This window comes from Fusarium verticillioides, chromosome 11 (genome assembly GCF_000149555.1).
Source record: "Fusarium verticillioides 7600 chromosome 11, whole genome shotgun sequence".
NCBI classification, from domain to species: Eukaryota; Fungi; Ascomycota; class Sordariomycetes; order Hypocreales; family Nectriaceae; genus Fusarium; species Fusarium verticillioides.
This window is the reverse complement of record NC_031685.1, coordinates 905,107-929,223: the sequence shown is the minus strand read 5'-3', so window position 1 is coordinate 929,223 and position 24,117 is coordinate 905,107. Positions and strand designations below refer to the sequence as shown.

General features: G+C 48.7%; 12 protein-coding genes across 12 annotated transcripts; 7 read left to right on the top strand and 5 right to left on the bottom strand.

The window, feature by feature from the left end:
* Positions 1–23: 23 nt before the first annotated feature.
* FVEG_10887 (hypothetical protein) lies at positions 24–371 on the bottom strand (the record flags this gene model as incomplete). Its single annotated transcript, XM_018900053.1, has 1 exon — positions 24–371. One exon carries the CDS (start codon positions 369–371, stop codon positions 24–26), a length of 348 nt encoding a protein of 115 aa, XP_018758250.1.
* A 1-nt stretch (position 372) lies between these two features.
* FVEG_16909 (hypothetical protein) lies at positions 373–1,128 on the bottom strand (the record flags this gene model as incomplete). Its single annotated transcript, XM_018906146.1, has 1 exon — positions 373–1,128. One exon carries the CDS (start codon positions 1,126–1,128, stop codon positions 373–375), a length of 756 nt encoding a protein of 251 aa, XP_018758251.1.
* Positions 1,129–1,374: 246 nt separating this feature from the next.
* Positions 1,375–3,690, bottom strand: FVEG_16910 (hypothetical protein; the record flags this gene model as incomplete). Its single annotated transcript, XM_018906147.1, has 5 exons — positions 1,375–1,716; positions 1,771–2,756; positions 2,804–3,074; positions 3,122–3,322; positions 3,374–3,690. The coding sequence occupies 5 exons, from the start codon at positions 3,688–3,690 to the stop codon at positions 1,449–1,451; spliced, it is 2,043 nt and encodes a 680-aa protein (XP_018758252.1). The 3' UTR covers positions 1,375–1,448.
* Positions 3,691–4,757: 1,067 nt separating this feature from the next.
* FVEG_16911 (hypothetical protein) lies at positions 4,758–5,393 on the top strand (the record flags this gene model as incomplete). Its single annotated transcript, XM_018906148.1, has 2 exons — positions 4,758–4,990; positions 5,042–5,393. 2 exons carry the CDS (start codon positions 4,758–4,760, stop codon positions 5,391–5,393), a joined length of 585 nt encoding a protein of 194 aa, XP_018758253.1.
* A 399-nt stretch (positions 5,394–5,792) lies between these two features.
* FVEG_16912 (hypothetical protein) lies at positions 5,793–6,050 on the top strand (the record flags this gene model as incomplete). Its single annotated transcript, XM_018906149.1, has 1 exon — positions 5,793–6,050. The coding sequence occupies one exon, from the start codon at positions 5,793–5,795 to the stop codon at positions 6,048–6,050; it is 258 nt and encodes an 85-aa protein (XP_018758254.1).
* A 24-nt stretch (positions 6,051–6,074) lies between these two features.
* On the top strand, positions 6,075–6,570 carry FVEG_16913 (hypothetical protein; the record flags this gene model as incomplete). The annotated part of the gene is made up of 1 exon (XM_018906150.1): positions 6,075–6,570. One exon carries the CDS (start codon positions 6,075–6,077, stop codon positions 6,507–6,509), a length of 435 nt encoding a protein of 144 aa, XP_018758255.1. The 3' UTR covers positions 6,510–6,570.
* A 1,370-nt stretch (positions 6,571–7,940) lies between these two features.
* FVEG_10891 (hypothetical protein) lies at positions 7,941–9,596 on the top strand (the record flags this gene model as incomplete). The annotated part of the gene is made up of 2 exons (XM_018900054.1): positions 7,941–8,091; positions 8,146–9,596. 2 exons carry the CDS (start codon positions 7,941–7,943, stop codon positions 9,594–9,596), a joined length of 1,602 nt encoding a protein of 533 aa, XP_018758256.1.
* A 2,065-nt stretch (positions 9,597–11,661) lies between these two features.
* Positions 11,662–13,759, top strand: FVEG_10892 (hypothetical protein; the record flags this gene model as incomplete). The annotated part of the gene is made up of 2 exons (XM_018900055.1): positions 11,662–12,867; positions 12,917–13,759. 2 exons carry the CDS (start codon positions 11,662–11,664, stop codon positions 13,664–13,666), a joined length of 1,956 nt encoding a protein of 651 aa, XP_018758257.1. The 3' UTR covers positions 13,667–13,759.
* Positions 13,760–15,187: 1,428 nt separating this feature from the next.
* FVEG_10893 (hypothetical protein) lies at positions 15,188–16,089 on the top strand (the record flags this gene model as incomplete). The annotated part of the gene is made up of 4 exons (XM_018900056.1): positions 15,188–15,630; positions 15,681–15,718; positions 15,764–15,767; positions 15,822–16,089. The coding sequence occupies 4 exons, from the start codon at positions 15,188–15,190 to the stop codon at positions 16,087–16,089; spliced, it is 753 nt and encodes a 250-aa protein (XP_018758258.1).
* A 1,332-nt stretch (positions 16,090–17,421) lies between these two features.
* Positions 17,422–19,666, top strand: FVEG_16914 (hypothetical protein; the record flags this gene model as incomplete). The annotated part of the gene is made up of 3 exons (XM_018906151.1): positions 17,422–17,425; positions 17,449–18,779; positions 18,830–19,666. The coding sequence occupies 3 exons, from the start codon at positions 17,422–17,424 to the stop codon at positions 19,664–19,666; spliced, it is 2,172 nt and encodes a 723-aa protein (XP_018758259.1).
* Positions 19,667–20,265: 599 nt separating this feature from the next.
* FVEG_10896 (hypothetical protein) lies at positions 20,266–21,854 on the bottom strand (the record flags this gene model as incomplete). Its single annotated transcript, XM_018900057.1, has 2 exons — positions 20,266–21,417; positions 21,465–21,854. 2 exons carry the CDS (start codon positions 21,852–21,854, stop codon positions 20,266–20,268), a joined length of 1,542 nt encoding a protein of 513 aa, XP_018758260.1.
* A 653-nt stretch (positions 21,855–22,507) lies between these two features.
* FVEG_10897 (hypothetical protein) lies at positions 22,508–23,970 on the bottom strand (the record flags this gene model as incomplete). Its single annotated transcript, XM_018900058.1, has 2 exons — positions 22,508–22,738; positions 22,789–23,970. 2 exons carry the CDS (start codon positions 23,968–23,970, stop codon positions 22,508–22,510), a joined length of 1,413 nt encoding a protein of 470 aa, XP_018758261.1.
* Positions 23,971–24,117: the final 147 nt, after the last annotated feature.

The window sequence follows — 24,117 nt, the reverse complement described above, 5'->3', positions numbered from 1 at the left end:
AGTGTTTATTAAGTTTGGATACTTCAGAAGTCCTCAGCAGTCAAGCCAACATTCTTCACCTTGGCCAGGCGGAGGAGCTCTTGACCAATGGATAGGTCCATCACACCAGTACCGACACTCTTGTAAATAACAAATCCACTTTCAAGCCACTTGGTTAAGTCATTAGGGTTCTCGGTGTTCTTGGTCTGGAACAACTGGCCAATTTCAAGCATGTTGTCGGTAGAGATCTCAGCCTTGACTAGTTCCCCAGCCTCTTGCAGGCAGCCCTCTCGGCTGTCGACTGCAACAGATCCACCCCGATACCCGACAGATGCAAAGGGCCCTGACGCGTTGATGACTTCTTTCAGTAGCTCGGGGTCGATTTCTTGCATGTCAAGGCGGTAAGAACCAATTGCCGCGAGATATCTGGTCTTGCTCAGAGCCTTCTCGGAAAGTGAGATATGATGCTGGGAAGAGAGGTTCCGTGCTTGGTGTTGTAAAGAACAAGACGTCTGCATCGACGACCAGAGCCTCCAAAGAGGCGTCGCGGTCATTTTTGGGGTCAAAGGCCTGAAGGCTAATATGCGATGGCCATGGTGATTGATCATTTGACTTGAGCGAGTATATCATCTGCTGGGTCCTCTCCGCAGAACGGTTGACAATGGTCACAGACTTGATATCCTTCTCCTTCAACAGAAGTGCCAAACGAACATGCCATAGAGCTTGCTTCCCCGCACCGAAGACGACGATATTCTCTGTGTTACGCCTGAATCGATACGGCAACATTGAACCCAGCGCAGTTCGGAACGCGGTGAGAGCAGCCGCATTGAGCGTTCCGATGGCTTGACCTCTAGTGTCGCACAGAGTCAAGACACTCTTGAGACCTGCTTCGGAAGGCTTGAGCTTTTCGCTTGGGGTGACACCGACGATCTTCACGCCGATCAATTGGTCGGTGGTCCCGGGCATGAACAAGCTGACTTGGCCATCTCGGTTGACGACTGCACGGTGAGGCTGGTATTGCTGTTCATTGTTGCATGAGTATTGAACGAGGGCTTGCTCGAGAGCTTTTGCAAGGTCTGCCACATCAGATGACGTTAACGTATCGAGGATGTGGTTGACGTTGGCGTCTGAGAGTACTGTGAAAGGCATCCTGAGGGGCTATTTTGATGGCATCAGTAATGAAGGGTTGGAAGAGGTCGCTGGTCATAAGCCGGACGAAGTCAAGTTGGAGTTGGAGTTAATTAATGCCGCTATCGGACGCGGCCTCTGTCGGCTCTGGCGGGGTCAAGCGGGGAAGCCAAGGCTTGATCGGGGTTGTCGCTCAATCCGATCGCGAATGCTTTCCTATCTCAATTGCGTGTAAATTAAAGATAGACGATTGTTTTGCACGTGTATTAGTGTCATGTTCTACAAGTCTTAGTAATTGAGCACTATGTGTATCTCTTATAGTAAGTGCCTGGTCAGACTACTCATGCAAGGATCCCATGGTTCCCCTTCTCATCTCTCTCTGTAATGGAAGAATCACTTTGGGCATTTTGAACTACTTCGGGCTCGCCTTCAACCGGGCCCTGGCCCCTCAAGCCCCGATAAACTGTCTTAAGTTGAGGCCAGCCATCAATGATGGGGTAGAAGCCTGCGACGAACATGGTGCCCCATACCCAAATGATGGCAATGACAATCCAAGCGACGAAGAATGTCTTCCCGAAGACATATTTGGCTGCGTACATCGGAAGTGGCCTGGAGTTTTGTCTGTTAGTCAACTTTATAATGGAGAGATAAGGGGGATCTTACCAAAGAACCCAATGCCCTAAGAATGTAGCCGCAGACCAAATCGCCGCAAGAGTGCCCCAATGCTTGAGCTTGGCCTTATCGGCAGTGTAGCTGGCCACCTTTTCTTCGTGGGTTCCCACTTCTTCCTTTGTTGAACCAACCTGGTCAAACGCAAGGCGCTCATTTCTGAAGTCAGCCCATTGATAATTGGCTGGCTTAATGAGCGAGATCACGACTGAGTAAAGGGCCGGGCTCAAAGCCGAAGCGACAGTTCCGTAAACGCAGGGAAGAGACTTTCCAGTGGATGCGACTGTGACTTCACCGTACAGTGACGACGCTGAGCCAAGCCAAACAGCGATACCAGTCGCCATGCCCAGTAGAGGTGAGACGATAGCAGCAATCTTTGACTGTTTTCTCCACAGGATCGTAAAGACGGTTGGGAAGATGCCAGGGCATGTCAAAACACCCAGCATGTAGAGAGTCCACCCGAGATCTACCTTGCCGTAGTACAAGGCAGTCGAGAAGGCAGCAGAGAATAGGCCGAAGAAAACGACGCCGATATGACTCCATCGAATGGCGTCACGATCAGTTGCACCACGGTTGAAGTACTGGCGATAGATGTCGAAGCTGATGATAGATGACACGGAGATAACCTGGGCACTGATAGTTGAAGTGACAGCCATGAAAGTGATCAACAAAACGGCAGCAGCACCGCCTTTTCCGGCGATTGCGATAGCGGCATAAGGCAATACAAGACCATTCGAGATCTCCACTGAAGACATGCGACGAGGGTATGTCGGGAACCGTGGGGTATCCTCAAGGGCCAGAGCAGAAAAGCTCATCAAGGTGCCGAGGCACCATGGGATGGCAAAGTAAGCGATGCCCCCAATAATATATCCAGGCACGACAGCTTGAGGAGCAGCACTGAAGGCTTTGGCGAAGAAGCCAGTGTCCATGATGACGAGACCGAAATTGGCCAGAACGTGGATGATACCAAAGTATATAGCCTGCAAACAGTGAGCAAATGTCTCATGGTGTCAAGCAGTCAACTCACGTCTTTACTAGTCATTGTCAAGAAAGACCCATCGTGGTTACCAGCAACAGGATGGTCCTTCCCAACCTGAACGATCAGATCATAGAGGCCACCAGGTGATCCAATCTCGGGGACGAGGAATGTCTTGATAGTGAAGAAACATATAATGATCGTAATGACAAAGGTATGAAAGTAATCAGTCAGAAAAGTCGCTTTGATACCACCGACAAATGTGTACAGTACAACGCCGACGGGTAATAAGAATGTAGCAGCGATGATGTGAATACCGGATCTGGTTCGTTAGTCCCTGGTCACGTAACTCCAGGAGAGGCAACTTACAACGCCGATATGGCAGCACTCGCACCCAACAGCATGTTTGCGATAGCGATGATGTTGTTGACGAGGCAAAGACCGATCCAAACAATGTGACCCGACGTTCCATATCGTATACGGACAATTTCCAGTAGTGTATGCGCTTCGGGGACTCTGAGCTTACAAGATATACCAAGTAGAGCGAAGAAGACAATCATGGGAGAACATCTATTCAAGGTCAACAACTACCAAGAATGTTCACAAAAGCAAAACACATACCCAGCTGCAAACCAGAACGGCCCAGCGACACCAAAGTTGTAGCCAACAAGGGTACTTCCAAGCATAGCCGTACTCCAAAGCCACGATGAAATAACAGCGGATGAAGTCAGACCAGTTCCAACACTTCGATTGGCTGTCATGAACATCTCAGTCGTTTTGTTATCTTCACCGACAGTCTTCTTCAAGATGTGAGTCAAAAACATCATGATGAACGCGATAAGAAAGCCAATCGCGATAACGACGACGTAGCCGACGGCCTGAGAAAGGGGTGGCTCAATGCCATTCTCGCTTGCGTCTGCTCGAACGTAAAGCGACATTTTGGCCAAGAGTCGTGGGGATGTGAAAGATCCAGCAGTTCGGTTTGACGGCTCGGCATTTTGAGCTTGGGGGTCCGTGTGATAGCTTTATGTCTGGAGATCGGCAGGCACGAAGTCATGTCGTTTGTATAGCTTTGATGATGCAATGGGCTATCATTTGCTAGCTAACTGCCGGGCATCAATCTGATGAACCGTGGAGGTCAGCGGGGGATCTCATTAGTCGATGGAGTTCCACCAGACCGGATATCTTCCGGAATCCGGGATATAGTCCCTTTTTCCTATCTAAATTATACTGTATCATTATTGGTGTGCTTCAGAATTTTTGGGCTTGTGATAGGCGATAAGAGCTCTGTTCACAAGTTCATGGGGTATGGCGTGAGAGCTTCTAGCGATGGCGATAGCGTCAATCGATGTCACGTCATTCAGCGATTATGTGAGAAAACCCGGAAGAACATTATACCTTAATTCATTCAACAGTTGGTTTATTCCGATGCGGCAGATCGACAATTGCGTTTTGTATTTGAGAATGCGCCTTCGACGGGTGGTGAAAACCCTCATATCGAGTGTTAAACGAAGCCAGAATATTGCGAAGATTGTCTACCATCGGATGCAGTGAGAACTTGTAATATTCAATACCTGAGGCCGCAATGCAGCTGCAATGGCTATTGGATGACTCTACATAATCAGGCTGTGACATGAGGCCGCCAACGAAGACCATGATCTTACATTTTCTGCTCGTCATCACTCTGAGGCTGTGTCGAGTATTCTATAGAATCACAATAATGAGCACGGCATCATCATTCTGACTTCACTGTTCGGTCTATTGTCGATGATTAGAATTTACATCCCAGTCCCACGTACATTTCTCTTATCATGGATCCCGTCTCAGCGATCGGATTGGCATCTGGTATATTGACCTTCGTCGAAGCGGGTCTGAAGCTCGTAAAAATAGCCTACAACATACGCAATTCTCTTGATGGCGTTCTAGACGACAACACACATCGAGAACGTGTCACAGCGAAGTTAGCAAAGCAGCTTTGAGGCGTGAAGTGGCAGGCAACGCGCGTATGACTCCTGAGCAACAGTCGCTTTCGGATCTTGCCAAGAAATGCAAGGCGACTTCAACGGAATTATTCAAGGTTTTGAACGAGATTAAACCGAAGCAAATTTCGTCCAATCCCTTCAAGTCACTACGATATGCCGTCAAAGCAAATTTCAAGGCTAAAGACATCGAAGGCCTAGAGAGCCAGTTGAAAAATTATCGTGATCAGCTCGTTCTCGCACTGGTTGACTTCTCAAGGTAAGCTCATTTCTCTAGTCATGAGAGAGGCTGTAACTAATTAGCCCCTAGAGTCGAGGCGGCCGATGGCTTCAGTGAACTGATCTCACTTGCTAAAGGCAACGAAGCTAGATTAAAGAGTTTAACCCAAGCCATAGAGCATCTACGCCAATCACAACTCTCTATACCTGATTCAATTGCCAGTACCCAAGCTTGTATTCAGTTTCAGCGGCTACTGGTGGTCGACGACGAGACCCGCCAGGTAATTTATCAAAATCGCATTCTAGAGAGCCTCAAGTTCGACGAGATGCATCAGAGATTCGACGCAGTTCACCGTGCGCATGAAGAAACGCTTAAGTGGGTATATAAGCCGGTTGAGGTCATTGAGGAAAAGGATGACTTGCCTTACGAGGAGAAAAAATGACAAGAGGCGCTCAAAGTACCAGCAGCCATATTACATCACTGAGCTGAGCTAACGGCAGTGGGATCCGCAGATGCAGCTCGAGTCAAGAGAGATTTCTCGGGTGGCTCTTGTCACAAGATCCGTCCACGCCAATCTTCCATGTCTCCGGAAAGTTGGGATCTGGAAAATCAACGCTCATGAAGTTTCTATATTCTCACCACAAGGCCAAAGACACATTAATTCAATGGGTTGATAAATGGCTTTTCCATCGCGTATGAAGCGTCCGCTGACTTAAATGGACTGTGTCGCTCGATCCTTCACGACGTACTACAAGAGCGGCCTGACCTCATACCCGAAGTCTTTCCTGGCCAGTGGGACCAAACGAGGCACACTCCCTGGAAGGTTGACAACCGTCTAGAGATGTCATCGTCTATCATAAAGGAGGCTCTGAAAAGACTCCTTCAAAACGATAAATTGTACCAGCAACACAGGTTCTGCGTCTCTATTGATGGCCTCGACGAGTTCGAGCCTGGTATTCAAGATGGATTGGACTACATTGACTTGGTCGGTGTCCTTCGACAATGGACGGTCCATGCCGATAAGAATTTAAAGCTCTGTCTTTCAAGCCGAGAGGAAGGTATTTTCATGGGTGAGTACGAAAAGGACCCCGGCTTTTGACTACAGGATTTGACCAGATCCGACATGCATAATTATGTCCACAGTCGCCTCATCAGCCTCGAAGATGAAGATCTCAAGAGCTATCTCGCCACTAAAATCCAGGAAAAGTCCTCGGAAATCTTTCTCTGGACTTATCTTGTTGTCAAGACAATACGGAACAAAGTGACGCACAAGGCCACTAGCGAGATGTTACGAAAACATCTCAACACTTTGCCTAGAGGCCTCGCGTCACTTTTTGATCACATCCTTCAGCAACTTGAGCCAGAAGATGCGAGAAAGACTCTCTGGATTATAGATGCACTTCAAACTGCCAAATCGAACGGATCGACGCTACTGTTACTCACATTCTCCCTCCTCCTGGACGAATACGATGTAGACTCGGCATTCTCATTACGTGACGGTCTTGAGTATGAGCCCATCCCAGACGAGGAAATTCTCCAGGTGCTTGTGGCGGATTGATAGAAAGCCATGGGGGCACCCGTCACGGGAGTCTGAAGGTTCTTGAGTTTGTTCATCGATCGGTTCCCGAAATTCGCAAAATGAAACAGAACACTCAGAACTTGCGCCTCATGGTACGAATTTTGTTGATATAATCTCCCATCTCTGCTTAGCTACCTTGCGGCTTTTGGGGCAAGGAAAAACAGGAGAAGTTCAAAGATCCACCTGCAAGTCAAATAGCGTCCATGCTCGAAGACTCGCCACGTCATCCGACAGGATTCAGTTCGTTCTTTCCTCGATTTTGGTGTACAAGTAATAATGGAAAGATGCTTAAAATTGAGAGGAGAGCCCCCACTTGACTGGGACACGAACTTCACAGAACAATTTTCATTTCAGGAATGGGTTGCAGTCACCGACTAGCCTAACAGAGAGGCTTTGCTAGAACTGCTAGATGGTAACTGTGAGTAATTGGTGTCCAAAGTCTTGGCTTTAGAGCAGACCAGTTTCCTAAACCGCCTCAAAATGTTCGCCGCGTTTTGGGATGCTGGAAATGCTCCCATTGCTTCTTCAGCTCTCCTATGAGGGCGCTTGTAGCACTGGTGGATAATCTCGAAAGATGGCCGCGTACTATGAGACAATTGTCATACGTCTTCTCAATACATTGCATACTTCTCTTTCCCGTCTCGGCTCACTGTGTGATCTACAACGCAAGAGGCTGGCTGAACTCCTTCGATCCTGCCGTCTCCATAGCCCAAACATAGGCCGTCCTTCGAAACAGGCGCAAAGTGATCGACATGGAGATGCAACTAAAGTTGGTGCTTGAGAGCTCGAACTGGGGTTTCCGACCGCCATGCCGTGGGGTTGTCTTACATGCCGCCCACCACTGACAACTTTTTACGTCAATATTGATCAGTCACGGTAATGATGAGCGAATTAAATGCAAGAGGGCTTTTACAAAAGTTCAGTGTCTTCAGCAGAAGCCTCTTCGGAATTCGCCTGATGAAGGAGAGATCAGAGGTGGAGATCATAGTTGTACCATATTTTGTGTAGCCAACTTGATGGCTGCCGATGTTGATCTCGGGCCGCTGCTGAGGGATGTCTTGACTTGGGAATTGGAACTCGAGTCGTGCTCACGCGAGCAGATACTTTAGTTCGTTACATCCGTCTTAGGTTGAGCTTGGATATCGTTCCGAGTTTCTTACCGCAACAAGAAGCATGAAATTGAATGCCATTAAACTCCATCAGCCAGGAAATGGGAAATGTCTTTATAAAGATAATTTTTTGTCGAAATGGCAACTCGACTCCCTAGATCCATTATCGCCAGACTACGTAAGTTCTCGAAGCGAGCGAGCGAGACCACCAAAACCCATCGAGCATAATGGCCATGTCTACAACTTGGTGAGTGTGAACGCTCATCACCAGATAGTTCTACGAGACCAATGTGCTTTGCACATGGACGTCCGTATCGAATGTTTCCCTGGACGTGCTGCCGTGTTGGACGGCGTGCAATGGCAAGTCGATTATCTCGAGGCCATCCAGGATCCCTTGGACTTCACTATACCGCCTCGATTTATTCTTCACCTCAGACGAGGGACAACAAAGGGTTAGATTCACCAATCAGTCAATGAGCCAGACAATCTTCGAGTGATCTTCCCAGGCTCAAGGGGCGAGCATACACTTGGTCCAACCAAGCATGGTATTGTGCGTATGCTGCCTTTGGCATCTCGACAACGAGTCCACAAACCTTTGGCTCCAGGCATGACGTTCGAGGCTCGCTTGCGTGGGCGTGAGCTCTATGGGCCTTTTCAAATCGAAGTCCAGAAAGATGGCCAACTGGTAGCTCAAAACGTCTTGAACGGGTTCTGTCTCGTTAGATTCGCTATCGCACCCAGCGAGATCGCCTCGTCGTATGTGAGGGTCAATTGTCCCGACTTTGGTGGTTGCTTCGATATCGATGCTTTTCTTTACTGCGAGGACAAGCTTCGATGTCGGGCTACCAGTGTCAAAGCCATCAAAGCGATGAGATTTCCCACGAGCAATCGCGATCCTATGCTCGGGACACTATCACGAGGTCCAGTGCCTCTTCTCACCAACGGGATGGACCATCTTGTTGTGTTCGAGAAGTTCATCCGAGAGTGTACAGTCCCTTCTCCAAAGAGCCCGCGGCAACGGCGATTGACAATACTCAACCTGTCGATGTGCGATCAAGGCGACGCCAAGATTGTAGTCGACGCGATGGTAGACTTTCGAAAGCACAATCCAGATTCGATCATGTCTGTCGTGGTATCAAAACTCGGACCCACGATTTATCAGGATACGCCAGCTTGCATGGAATATGTCAAGCTGCTGGGGCACAATCGTATTCATATCGACATGTTCACTGGCGTTGACGGTCCAACACGTCAAGTCGTGCACGCCAAAGCGATAGTCATCGACGACAGGACACTCTTCAGCACCGGGGCCATCGTAGATACCAAACCAATTAACAAGGCCGATTTCTCCATCGAGCTTCCGCCCACGGCAGCAAAAGCTTTTCAGGTCTACATGCAAGAAGCCATCGTCGGTAGTGTGAGAAATGAGCGTCGCGCTCATCTTGGATCACAGCTCGCTAGTCTTGGCGTTATAATAAACGACCCCGTCGCGAGTTTGACTTACATCAGTCGCGCGCAGCATACATTACTGCGCGGTGCTCGTCGCGATCTGCTCGTTAGCGTCTCCGAACTTGTTGATCCGCAAATCACGAAACTCCTGGTGAGACGGGTAGCCAACGGCGTGACGGTGACGATTCAAGCCCGTGAAATAGACGCTGTCTCATCAAGAATTCTTGCCCAAGCGACACGGCGCTACGGGAAGCGGCTGTCAGTGGAAGATGTCAGCTGGTGGGAGCCGCGTCCCCATTACAACGCGATCATTGCAGACGATAGTCTCGCGTATCTGGGCACATCGTATTTCTGGCCAACACAAAGAAACATGATTCATCAAGGGCGATCGCTTGAAAATGGGGTTCTGCTTGAAGGGGAGGCTGTCAAGGTTTTGAGGGAGCAACTGGATGAATTGCGCGATCGAGCGTATAGAGTTAGTGAAAAAGGAGACAGCGATGCAGCGTAGCTACAGGTTGAATCTCTCCAAGCCTTGCAACTTAGTCTCACGTTATTGAATGTTGGAAGTTAGAAGTTGAGGAGTGCCAGGACGCGTCTTCGTCAGCCAATCAACATCTCGATCATGGTCATAGTCGCGAACCGGGTCACTCCTCGATTGAGTTTGGCGTATCGGTTTCAATTCAAGCATCACAAGGACAAAACAAACAACACGAAGCCTGAGGGCTCAGAAACGCCATAAAAGTGATTGAGACAATATTTATTGTGACTAATATTGATCATATTTAGCTGGTGTCTGCATTTAACGTCCTTTCATTAGAAATTGCGTATTTTTAAAAACGTAAAGACCACGCGACACGCGGGGAAAATGCAAGTCGAATATCTTATACCCAAGTCATGTTAGTTGCTCCATGGATGGTCTTGCAGTGACTACAAGTTGCACTCACCTTCAAATCATATCCCCGAAATTTCATAATTCAACACAAGATTTCGTTTAATAGTTTTTATTCCACGTACTTACCAACATCAGGGCAACGATTGTCTCTTTTGCGATCGATGTTCTCAGGTCGCCAGTCCAGCTAACTACCCTGCAGCGATGGTGGTCCGTGCCATGCCCATAAACTCATCCACTGTTGACCACACGAAACTCGTCATTCTGCCACTTCGACTTTACCAACCAGACGAAGTCCCCTGTCGGTCGCAACACACTCTGCCCTTCACATGACGACCGAAACACTACAAAGTCAGTTTAGCTTTCAATATGGCTGCGCATACTCCGTCATCACTGTGTCCGCGTGTCAAAACAAACGCGACGAGACTTCAGATCGCCAAGCTCGTGGCCAATCTCGCCCCTTCAGGCGGATCGACTTGAGGAAATCATCGGCATGAGCTGACCAAATCGTGGACTGACCATCATATGGTGTCGATACGAAAGGAAACAATAAGTGAAGTAGTCGGAAGCGGTGATACCTGAGCCATTTCTTGTTATGTCGCCAGCGCGATAGACTATGGATGACTCGTTCAGCTCGAAGCCAGGCTCCCGCCCATAAGCCAAACGAAGTGGACAAAATCGCTTGAAGACAATGTCTTCAAGTGCCACTTTTACTGGTGGGTTCCAAGTGAAAAACGCGGATAAAGTGGATGTCACCAGAGGTTGCAAAGACAGTACTAGGATTAACGATTTTTGTTGATGCAACAGCCTAGGCAGCCTCACACGGCCGATGACAGGAGCAAACCTCACATGGTGACTCAATGTCACTCTTCTTCGAGCGTCATTGCGTAATACACTGGAACCTGCCTCCTTTCTCAACCATCAACCTTCATTGTTACATCTACTCTTCAGCCTTCAACTTTCGGCTTTCAACCTTCAAACACCAGGTATTTCTGCACTGGCTCTCCCCTCCACCATCAACTTACTAACACGATACCAAGTTTCATTTCAGGCTACCCGGTTCTTCAACATTCCAGTCCAGATAATCACCTCCCGCAGAAGTCCAGCCAACATCACTTCTTTTCCCTTGACCCCCTTTTTGACCTTCGACTTCACAGATATACACTGTACAGAACTTCAACTCATCTCCCTCAGTGAATCTCTGTATCTACCACGCTGCCTGTATGCGGAACCGCCTACTATAACACTACATCACTGCCTGCACATTACCTTGACGCTACCTTAACGGTCGATCAAGCTTCGTAGCCACAGGAACCCTCTACGAACAGAGTATTCTCAGGTCTTCTGTTCATTCGACTCCGATCAATACTTCTTCCTGTATCCAACGGATCTTCAGGTACGTCAACCCTAAACTCATGACAAGTTTATGCTCGTCTCTTTTTCTTTTGCCCTAAACTCTTCAAACTTTCTCAAACGGAGCCTAAACTTAGGATACTGCTCCACTCACCCCTTTTATTTTCCCGCTCACCTTTATGCTCATCGCATCCTCTTTAACATCACCCGCTCATAAATTCTGCAAAGGATCCAACCCCCTTCAACAAATCCTCCTCTCAGTTCTTCCACAATCCCTGATAAACATTGCCATCGCCCCAACATTAACATCATGAGCGCAGGTGATCCCACCATGCCATATTCACCTACCAAGCCCATCAGAGCCCGGCAAGAGAAATGGCTTGACAAACAATGGGGAGGCAAGTCTTGGCTCCTCGACGACGTCCGCATCGCGCATGAGAACCCCCCCAAGCAGAATGAACTCAGTAGCAGTGCAGTCGACTCCCTAGTCAAGATCACAAAATTTGCCCAAGAAAAACGCATCGAGCTGCCATCCTTGTGGAGTCAGGTACCACCCTACAATGTCCTTTGGACCGGTGTTAGTCGGCATCCGAGAGATTCTCTCCGATTAACCAAGGAGATCGCGAGAGCAGCTCTCAGCAATCTCAAGGCAATCGTGCGTTCTCAAAGTGCTCAAGAGGCTGGCGGCCCATCGGAGATAATTGTTCTAGAGTCCCGAGAGACTGAGCCTGAGTCCTGTATGTACGTCGGAAGTGACCACGTTGAAAGCGACAGCAGCGATGATGAGGATATCGAGCCCGTCCTCAAGATCACGCGAAGCCCAAGCATCATCTTGGGAGGTTGCCCCGGATCTCCGGTCAAATCGCCAACCAGATCGCCAGCCAAGGTCTCAGGTAACAACGACAAGAGAATCTCTCCAATCTCCGCTTTCAGTTACCAGGAGCCCCGAGAGAGTAGACCTGCTGTTTCGAATGCCGTCTCTCTACCTCTGACCCCACACACGAACACTTCCCGCCATTTCACCCAATCACCAGCTGCTACTTCGTTCAAGCGCAAGAGAGAGAAAGAACCCAGCGTGATGAGCCCACAGCGATCCACGAAGCGTGCCGAAACTTCGAAGGTAAAAGAAGAGGAGGTGGTGGACCCAGCCACCACTATTTATAAACAGCTCACCAGCAATGTGAAGCTCATGGATGTCACGCTTCAATTCCTTACAAAAGCCCTCGTTTCTTGGTTGCCACTGGAGCAAGGCAAGGTCAAAATCCTCGACCCTCTCTGGTTCAAAGTCGACGGTACGACTGCTGGCCACAAGATCAGGCTCGATGGGTATACCATGATTTGCTTCCCAATTCATCACCAAAAGCCCAAGCATTGGACCTTGGCTATTGTCGAAATCGACCATGATGCGAACTCAATGATATTCAATCACCATGATTCGAGTGAGGGCGAAGACCGGTTCAATGCTGTTTGCGAAAGCTTCCAGAAATGGAATGAGACCGCCGGACATAAGTTCCAGCTGCGGTTCAACAATGTCACAGTCAGTTGCTCCCCTTGCCATAAAGAATAATGCTCACCTCTATCTATAGTCTTGTACTCCACAGCAGGATAACATCAGCTGCGGAATTCACGTCCTCTCCTGTCTACGGCACGCCCTGACAAATAGACACTGCCCCCAATCGCTCAACCCGCATGCCGAGCGCAGATTCTTCATTCGAAAGATCAAGGAATCTCACTCTTACGATGGCGACTATCCCCTACAAGAAGTCAAGAAGAGATTCGAAAAGCAGGAGCCAGGAATGCTAGCGGAATCAGTTCGAAAAAGGACCCCCGAGTCCCTCGAAGCGGACAGACACCTTGCTGCTATTGCCGCCGAACGCGCCGGTGATGGCCTAAGAGATGCCCAGGCCACACTGAGCCGCCTTACAGTCGAGCAGGCCACGTTGGCCGAAGCGATAACTCGCCTGGAAGCTGCTGTCGAGACTAAACCCGAGCCCAATAGCCATTTGAGCCTCGAACCCTTGGATCGTCTGCGTGGTGACAGCCAAGATGAGCTTTTTGCCCACATGAGCCAATACAGCAAAACGTTTATGGATCAGAGCTTTGCCAATGGGTCTAAGATAGGCAGAAAGATCCTCCAAGAACATTATGAGGAGATCGTGGAGAAATTGAAGCAAGCAGAAAAGGATGTTGCTCAGAAACAAGAGGAAGTTGATCAGGCAACAAAGGATCGGGAGATCAAGGCTCAGATGTGCGACTTGAAGGAGAACATGAGCAACATTTTGAACCTGAATGGGTCTTCTCTTTGGGACAATTGGTTCGAGCGGGCTTCGAACTAGCTGCAAAAAACAAGGCGATTTGAAGGATGGTCTTGATAAAGGCGGCGCACGAGGAGTGAAAAGCGGGTTCGGGTTGTGAATTAGAGTGAGATATTAGGCGTAAAAGCTTTTCTAATTTGTCCTTTATCTCCCTTCGGCGCGCGAACTTGCTGTGGACGGTATGAGCCCCCGCGATCTTACAAAATGGAACGCCTGAGGCCTCAAGAATCGCTTGGTACTTGGGTAACCTTTTTTTTTTAAAAAAAAAAAATTGTCTCAATTTTAGGTAACTATTATAATTTTCACTAAAAATGACACAAGCAATCCTCCGGCATCAGCCTTGAAGCTCTTGTGCTGTTGGAGGGAACTTGGGTCCTCTTTGGTCGTCGACTTCAGGATAGTGCCCATGATGCCGAAGCTGTGTTCATTCAACAACTGGAAAGGCTGTTTGTGCAAAAAGTATCCATAGAATAAGGAGCGTTACTATTTTACGATAGACTACTGTGGCAACATGCCTTTAAAGAAAGGCACGAGTGGCGGAAGGACCAGATCAAGGAGCCTTCAGCAGAGATGAACAAATCCCTTGTATGGACAGAAGACTACGCTGAAGAATGTGATTCCGGTGTAATAGTTCTCAATAAAGCGGGGGTAAGTACTGTCGTTGGCCTTATGCATGTCGCATGGCAGAACACATGATGAAGTTCGAGAGGAAGTCACTCACAGGCAAGGTCACGGGGACAAAGAGTCTTGGTGGCTTGGCCTTGAGCTTGGCGGGTCCAGTCATGAGTTTGAGTCGCATTATGGTTCAATGATTGGCTGGGGTGAAGGCAAAGGGGAAATGTGACAAAAGTGTGTAGCTTTGTGATTGCTCACACTGATGAGAAAGACAAGCTGTTATGGTACAATGGAAGTTTGTTGAAGAACAAGCGGGTGGACCTAGATGGTTATTAAATCCCAGAGTACTGGATGATGGATGGAAAATGGCATAAAAGAAGGACAAAGGTCGATATGAGTTGTATGGCTGATACGGAAGTGCTGGAACTTTCAGTCGACGAGAAGCGCGTGTTACGAGAGAGTATTGAGATTGCGAAGGAGGTAGATATAGCCATCAAAGGTATGTTGTAGAGATACCAAGCTTATTTAATCGACCAATAACGACCATGGAGGATCAGTGATGCTGTTCAACTTGGTGTTTGGCCATGTTGCAATGCTTTAGTCATCAGTAATTTTATGCTAGAACAATTGAAAGCAAGGGGCGGTGTTGGGCAAACGAAGGAAGTGCATTGGTGCCCAATAAGATCAACTTGTTCTCATGAAGGAAGTGCATGGAATTATCCTATTGATTGAAGCTGTGAAAGCAGGCGGAGAAGATGACCACTAAAGCGCTCTCATATGTCACAGGATCAATGGCATTGGCTCAATCTCACCCAAGGCATGCGCAAGGCATTCTATTCTGGCCATTTCTTGTCGCCATGCCTTTCGCCCCCGCAAGCTCCTCACTTCTACCTGTCATCAAATTGCCAAATCTCACCAGACGATAAAATGACTGTGCCTGCCTTCGGTTTCTCTGCCGGCGACTTCGTTAGCGCTGTGAACTTGATCGTCGACATCGCCAAAGCGCTGAAAAACACAGGTGGCGCAGCAGGAGATTATCTTCAAGTTCTGGCCGATTTGAACCTTTTGAAAGACGTTTTGTCGCACCTACAGCAACAGCAAGCCGGCGCGACGAGACAAAGCAGCAGAAATCCGTTTGCAGAGCATGCGCGGAAACAAGCAGACCTCACTTTATCTACACTAGCAAACTTCCTTGACCTGATATCCAAATTCGATGCTAGCCTGGGCCCTCAAAGATCGTCAGCATGGTACCGCGGAGTTGGTAGAAAGGCGCAGTGGGCGCTGGTCTATTCGAAGCATGTCGATGATCTGCGCTCAAGGATTGGGACACAGATTCAGACATTAAACCTTGTCACTCAACTACAGGAAGAGTATTCGGGCCTCTCGATAACTGTCCACCGTATGCTGACTGTGACGCAAGTGACCGAAACGACCTCAATGAGTTGAATAGCCAGCTCAGTATGATCAGAGTCTAGAATGACCAGGTCCTAACACAACTCCAAGAACGGTATATCTTACTTATAAGCCTTTCAGTATGAATAGTTTTGACCAGTTTCTGTAGTCGAATTATTAGTATCGAGGAACTTCGAGAACAACTAAGTCTGCTTGACTTTCAGGACGATGAGCATCAACCTGATAATGCACATACGCCGCCTCAAGCTATTGAAAACTCTTTATCAAGCACAAGTCACCGAACGGTAGTAATAGACTTGGAAGAGCCCGGCGGTGATGTGACTGCAGCTCTGGGAGGTCAACCCAGTAATTCCTGTCAACAAGACATGACTAGCGTACAAGAAGAGACTACCCAGACGCTCTTACCAAAGCTGTAGGCAAATGCCACTGATTTTTATCTCTCATGAACTGACCTCCCGTTCCAGTCTCCGCGCTGTCACACGAGATCTGCACAACCTGATTATGAAGGCCTGGCTATTGTTCCCAGGGTTAATGAGACATTATTCTCGCCTATGCACGTCGATCTCTATGCCACCTCTCCTTGTTCTTGCAGAGAATATCAGCTTTGAAGACGTGCTCGGGCGCCGAACGACGTTACAGTTTGAATTTTTCAGGCACTGGGCGGTAAGAAAGATTACAGCACAATGCTCATATGGTAGCTAACTGCCTACCCAGAATGTTGATATATTCCTCAATAAACAATTTGAGAACTGTCCAGGCCAACGGTACATCGCCAAGAAGCAATATTTCTTACTCGGTGCCGATGCAGCTACGAATAAGCCGAACTCCAATCTTGAGATTGCTTGGAAAGCAATAGCACGCCCTGGATGTCAAATCTCGATGTCGATAAAGATGATTACAGAACAGCAGGTGGTTTCAGACGCCAAGTGCCCCAACCCCGGCTGCAACGGCCGCTCACGTAAAACAACCGGGGAGAAAACCTTTACATGCCAGAAGTGCGATCTAGTGTACTCCATGCTACCCAAAATCCCGGTAGCAGAACCAGTATACGGCTTAATCCCACGCTGGCGGCGGGGACAAGCCACTGAAACAAACCAAGACATTGTCGGACTGGATCAGCAAATTGCTTGCTTCAAGAAAGTACACATATTGGCACCTGCGATGAACGAAACATCTACAGTAAGAACTATATTCCAAGGGAAGAGTCCATTACAATCAAACAAGAACAAACGCAGAAAGGTCATGTATGTCTGGATATGTTGCAGCTGTGGGCTTGGTGGCATGAAAATATCGACGGGTACTTGTCCAAGCTGCGGGTTTTCTCGCTGCCCCAATTGCATTGTGACCAGGAGAGACCGAAGATCTTAGTTGACCTCTGGCTGTAATGAAAAGTATACCATAACGACAGCTGCAGCGCCAGCAGAACAACCGAAGCGCGACATGATCAGGCATTGAAGCTCGAGATTGATACTTAGCGTTGGGGCAGTGCCATCAACAATAGTTTCCTTATATGACCGGTGCTTCTTTTTTATAGCGGTACCTGGGCTCTATTTTCGTAAATACAGACCTGATTCCTTCTTGGTTGTTTACGAGCTATCAATCGTTTGAGCCAAAGGATTACACTATTGCAATCCTCACCAGACTTGGCCCAATGTATACGTGTTAAGCCTCGACCTTTTGAAAGCAAGCTGGATACACAACAATCAGTGTTGAAGAGTGACCTCTAACTGCATTAGCTTATTCCATAAATGAGTATACATGACTTTACTGCCTAGTGTGGTGGCGAGACCGCCGATTCGAGCTGAAAGACCCAACCATCAAAAAAGACGGCGATGATGCTGAAGCCCTCTTCAACAGCATTTGGGATGTGGTTGAAAAGGCCAACTCCCTGTCTCTACGCAAGAACCAGCTTCACCGAGACTTGATTGCATTTTCCGAAGCAGGAAAACCATTCATCCGTACCGACAAGCGCACTATCAAACGTCGGGCTACCATGGCGCTATATGCCGGCTACATCGAGCGTTTCTACCAGTCGCGTGGGGAGGATGACAGCGACGCCGAAGTCGCAGCGCTTGGACTGCTGGCCATCGACCCAGCATCCTTGGACTCAACTACCCGCGCAGTTCGGTGTATGCTGGCTTCGATCGTACCTGCGGTCAAAGATGCCCCGGCAGATGCTAATCTGTTTACTGTTGGTTTCGACTCGCTGCTTGTGTTCAAGGCTACCAAGGCGGTAGCAGAAGTTAAAGATTTGGGGTGGACTTTTCTACCACGGAACTTCTATGCTGGATCGACTATTAAGAGGATTGCTGCCACTGTTGTGCGATTGGCTGCTGAGCGTAGAACGACGAAAACGAATGGCACTACTACCTTATCATCGACTGAGAAGCAACAGCAAGATCCACAAGAAGCCAAGATCAAAGCACTGATGAACCGGCACAAGGCTCTTTTATCCTCCAAGCTGGGCCCAATGGACCTTTTCGGCGGGAATATGTACGAGGGTATCAATGTCTTTATTCCACTCTGCCCAGGTGTCTCCTTCGAGCAGGCGTACAAAGTCCTCCAACGAGGTCTGGTCCGCGCCATGGAGATCGTGCCGGCTCTTGCGGGTAAAGTCATACCCTGTTCGGAGCACGAGATCGGATATCAGAATGGAGACGTTGGTATCAGTCTGCCTTCACTGCCCTCCACGGCCTTAGGTACTACATCTTCCGAAGAGCCAAGGCAATTGCGCTTTCGCGACCTCTCATCTACCGTACCATCTTATGCTGAGCAGCAGGCCTCTGGGTTCTTGACCTCGGCATACCCTGACGAGCTCTTGACTAATTGCCCCTCCTTTCCCGACCTACCCACGGATGTGCTCAACGTACAGGCCAATTTGGTCGACGGCGGCTGCGTCTTGGCCTTCAATGTTCACCATCACGCTTTTGATGGTATCGGCATGTTGATAGCGCTGACGGTATGGGCAGAATGCTGCCGGTTCGTCCAAGGCAACCAGTCTGCGACTTCCGAGTGGCTACACCCAGAGAGTCTCAATCGTGACATGCTGTCTATCTTGTACGAGGTGGAAGGTTTCGCGAAGCCGGCGTCTGAGGTCGACCCGAGGGTCTAGGGCTTTTTACCATACGCAATCCGGCGCTGAAGCGCAAGCATCAGGAGAAAGAGGAAGACACTGATATGACAGAAGTAACCGCGGTCAACGGAGATGTCACTGAGCCTGATGTGAAGAAGGCGCGTTTGTCTCGTCATTTGCCTGAGCCGCCCGCGCCCCGCGCGGATGGTCGCACGTTGACGGCGTCGACCTTTGTCATCTCGGCCCAGAAGCTTGAGAAACTTCAGAAGAGTGTCGAGGCTGCTGATGCCGCGGACCCAGAAAGTCAAAGTCTAAGCAAGGATTCAGGGCCTCTGTCTCTCGGCGATGTACTGCAAGCTTTCTGCTGGCGCGCTGCCGTTCGTGCCCGTCGCCGCCCTGAGGACTCCTCCTCGGATGACATGTCTATCATCGAGATGCCCACTGACGTCCGAACCTACTTTAGTTCTCATCTCCCACCAACATACATGGCCAACTGCGTTATCATGAACCGACAACATATGTCTGTCGCGGAGCTCTGCTCTTCCCAGACATCTCTCTACAAGATTGCCCAAATCTGCCGCGAGGCGCGCACTCGAGTGGATCAAGAACTTGTCCACGACGCCCTCAGTCTGCTACATACAATTAAAGATAACAGTCCAGGAAACCATACCACGGCGTTCCTTGGTCAGGGCATACGGGACGGTCCACATTCGCTACTCAATCAACATGACGCTTTTCCAGGCGAGCGATCTTGGGCCCTTCGGTGGTGTTGTCTTCGAAGCACCAGAGCCAGTGAGGGTTCAGATGGATTGGCTGAACAAAGCGTTCAGGAGTCTGTTTATTTTGCCGATGAGAAAGGGCGGCGGTGTCGAGTTGTTGCTGGGGACCTTATCAGAGGAACTGGATGCGATGAAGAGTGATCATGAGTTTATGCAGTTTGCCGAGTTTCTGGGATAGGAAAAGCAAAGATGAGATCAGGCAGGATGCATAAATAAGATAGTCTAGTCCTTTGTAGTCAATGTTATTTAAATGTCGATGACATTCTATTATAGTACTATTCTATGCTATCCTAAGGTATTTTATGCCATTTTCTCGCATAAAGATCGATCTTGGGTTTGTTTGCATTTTTCATCGACAGTTAGAAAGTCCATTACCATTCACACTATCTGTTACTTGTGGTTTCCTTGTGCAAGTTTGGTAACCGGAATAGCGTTTGCGATTCTGTGTATGTGGGAGACGCAGAAGCTAAAGAAACCAGCACTTAAGGATAGTATACTGGCGGCTTTGGCATGTGCGCCGGATGAAGACTTGCGATTGCGTCTGAAACAGGCTGCTGCGAATGGTAAACTACAAGAGGTTGGGAGAAAGGTGGAGGTTCGCTAGGAGGAGGACGATGAATTTGCCCAGTTGAAGGAAACGAAGGTTGATCAGCCGAGCGTTTGAAGAACGAACTAGTGATGAGATATAAAAGTGAAGGCGAACATGAATGATTATGATATGATACTTAAGCGGATTCTGTCTACTTTGGGTCAGGGAGCTCTAGAATGACGCGTCTATACCTTCGGATCGGATATGATCCCTTGTTGTTGGTGACCTGAAGTATAACATGCCATTCCTTATCAACCGAACTTGGTTGCTCCTCTTCCCAACTAGTCAAGTTGGCCGAGATTCTGACCATTGGTCCTAACGCCACATTACTGAAACCTGCTTCATTTACGGCCAGTGTGCCGTTCGTTCCTGTTGGCGGCGCCAGTGCATCAATGGAGAAGAAGTTGGCAGCAAGACTGGTCAGCATTGGGGATGCACACTCAGCATAAGAGTACCATTCGAAGTACAACCCAGATGAATCATCCTGACTATCCGTGTCGATGGTATTGCTGGCATCCAAGACAATAGCGTCTTTGAGGCCAACCTTGAATCTTAGGGGTTCACTGCCCGTAGATCCGTTGACGTTGATGCTCGGAGGGTGAGCGCCCTCTTCAAAACTATCAACCAGAGTCCATTGCATACGAGCAGCAAAGTCGTCTTGGTACGCATCCCGCCAGCGCCAGATAGTAGCATAAGGACTAAACCAGCTTTGGCCCTTAGTGTTGATTAAAGCATCCCCAGATGTACCGTACTCGTCAATGTCGGTGTCTTCTGTGACGCGAGTATATCGACCTCCCCAGCCTCCATATTCCGGCCTACCAGGAACGTTTAGACCATTTTGGATATTCCAAATAAAACTCGGACTGTCTCCTTCCATGGTATATATAATATTGGGGTAAAGTGCTCCTAGAGGGCCCAATCGAATATTTGGAGTAAGCCAACCGTCTGTCACTTTAGTAGTGTTGGCTGCGCCGTTGTCGGCTGTGGATATACCAGTCCATGTTCCAAGACGATATTCGCGATAGCCATGGACGTTGACGATGAAGAAAACATCTGGCCATTTGACTCGGATGTAAGCACCAGTGTCATCCTGGTCCGAGATGGAGTAAACCCTTAGTCGAGATCGAAAATCGGCAGCTTCTTTCTTACTCTTCGTCTTTTCAATGTGTTGCAGCGCTTGAGCTAGAGTGTTGGCTCCGCCCCAGAGACTAACATGGAGTGGATCTTTGGACTCTTGAAGACGCTTCACAAGGAGTTTGGCGCCGTCGCTGATGGGCTCCTTGAGGGCCGCTCGTCCATATGACTGACAGGATTAGCTTGCGAAACCATTTAGACTGCCAGGAAACTCACTCGTGGCCCAGATGAAATCTGTTTCAGTAAATCCTCAGGTCTCGGATATTCATTGTCAGGGTGAACATGCTGGTTTAGCTTGTCAACAACCTTGGCATAGGCTTTGATGATCTTCTTGATTTCACTAGGATGGGTGTCATTCCGTAAGGACCAAGAAGTCACGGCGACAAGACCCCGAGTGTCGAATTCATTGGAGTATAGCAGATACCGGACCATGGACATTGAGTCATCGGGCTCATTGAGGATATCAGTAAGGATAAATGTTCTCACCCGAGACACCTTCGGAAGGATGCTTAAGTCAGTCGAGCCATTCTGTTGTGGCACGGCGAGCACAAAGCATGAATGCAACCAGAGCAATACAGACAGGAAATGGGTAACGAACAGCGCCATATTGATGTTGTCCAGCGAGCCCTTGGCCTACGGTACGCGACAGACATCAGGCTAGGTCTGGCGTTTTTGTACTTCATGGTGAACAGATTCATGACTTGAAGAGGCATCGACCAGCCGATATTTAGCCAAACTTTACCTTGTTGATATCTTCTAGTCATGGTTTGTGCGGTCAAGGAAGGAAATTGGAAGCGTCATATCAAGGAATCCCCGCAAACCCCAGGTATTGACCCATGAAGCTAATGCCTTCTTGGGTTGAAGGGCCGCTTTCTGGATTAGCATTCCCCGCACTCCGGAATACCAGTATTTCGGATCTGTTTATGATTCGCTGACGCTCTGGAAGTCAAGACTCTTCCTTGTTAGTGAATTCAGCGGAGTGCTTATTCCTGCTTCTTTGAGCGACATTGGTGGACACGATAAATAGCACGGTAACAGTATTCGGCAGTCGGTCAAATGGACTGCTTTGGAATAATGAAGCGTTATGTCACTTGCGTTCGTGTACGGGTAGAGATTGTTCATATTCACTATCAGAAACAAAAGCCTCTCATCATCTCATAACATAACGGAGCATGGCAGTTGATGTTCCTTGATCACACAGAAATTGCGACAGAGGTCAAAGCATAACTCGAGGCACAACTTCAATACCATCACGCGCTTCAATGCTTATCTTCCCCCCAACCTGTGGGCTTGGGTTGATACTTTTCCTGAAACGTGATTCCGTCTCGATGTGGCAGGTCAACTGGCCGCAATTCCGGATCAAGCAGATCAACAAAAGTCTGGTTAATCGTGCCGATTCTCAAGTCAGAGATAATAACAGATGCGTTGCGAGGGAAATCGTCAAACTCCTTCCCGTCATGCTCCAAATGATGGAGCTTGTCATATTCTCGCTATCAAAGGGTCAGTGTTGTCCACGGTATAGCTTGGAGAGCACACTCACGTCTCGCCATATGCTAAAAACAGGCACCATCTTGTACATGCTACCACGACCTCGCTGCCACCATGTACCGGCTCTTCTCCACCGCTTGCCCCATTTGAAATCGGACGCCATCTTGTAACAGAATTGCTTATTCATGGTATTGAACAGCTTGCCGTTGGGTCTGTAGTCGGATGGTGCGCTGCGGAAAAGCTTTCCATCTTGGATATAGTAGGTGGCTCTAGTTTTCATGATACAATCCACTTTTGGCGTTTGTTGAATGAAAAACTGAGTCACAACGCTGAACGGCTTTGTCGAGTCGATAGTATTGGTTGGTCCAGGGCCGAAGAATGGTTTCATTTTGTTCCCATTAGGGTTCCAGCGACAGCCGAATGCAAAACACCTTGTTTCGCACCACTTCTTGTCGCACTTATGATACCACGGCGGAAGACAAGGACTCCAGGAGTAATCCGTAGATTCTATGTTTCCCTCGTATAGCACAATTGTGTGGCAGCATGCACCGGTACGACCTGTGCCCAACTTGGGATCGTTCTTATCAGGAACCCAATCTTTGATATTGGCTCTGCCCTCGACGAACCTTTGCCCCTTGTCGCATGTAGCATCACAATACCCGGTTCCGTACCTAGCGCCGGCTTTGTCGCCCTTCATCTCTGATTTAGCACCATTCGGCCACATCCAATTCAGTGACACTCTCGCCTTGTAACCTGGGGGGACATTTCGAACATCGATGGTGAAAGTATACTCTCCATCGTGTCGACGGGTCAGAGGCTTGTGTTGGTATTCTTCGCTTTCCTTCAAAGGCATTACCCGAATCAGATCCTTGGGAACATGAGGCGCGGTGGCGCCGAGGTCCAATTTCAGGCTCGTGCCGTCGGTCGATATGCCATGAGATTGATAGTCAGCGCCCTCGATACAGCAGTCCACTGGGCAGGTGTCTCTATCCTTCTTGTTACAGTGTCCTCTGCTCAAGTCCTTAATGTCGAAGCGACCGGCGCAGCAATTCGTTTCACGTAGCGAGGACTCCAGAACGATGGCGCCGTAGTATTTCTTGCAGGGCCCTTGAACACAGTTATGCCAGTTGAAAGGTGGATGTACCTCCTCTATATTGCCGCATGGCCATTGGGCATATGCTGAGGCGAACAGCCAGACGCCAAAGAAGATGGCGGCTTTCATGTTAGGGGGCATTGCTTGGGAGCGGGACGAGAAGACGTGATGAGTCAGAGAAAGGAATGAAACAGAAGAACGAGTGGTGCCCTATCTTGTCAGGTGTTCTTATAAGATCTACGAATTGGTCTTACCGTGAGGGGAAACATTTGAAATGAAGAGTTGGTG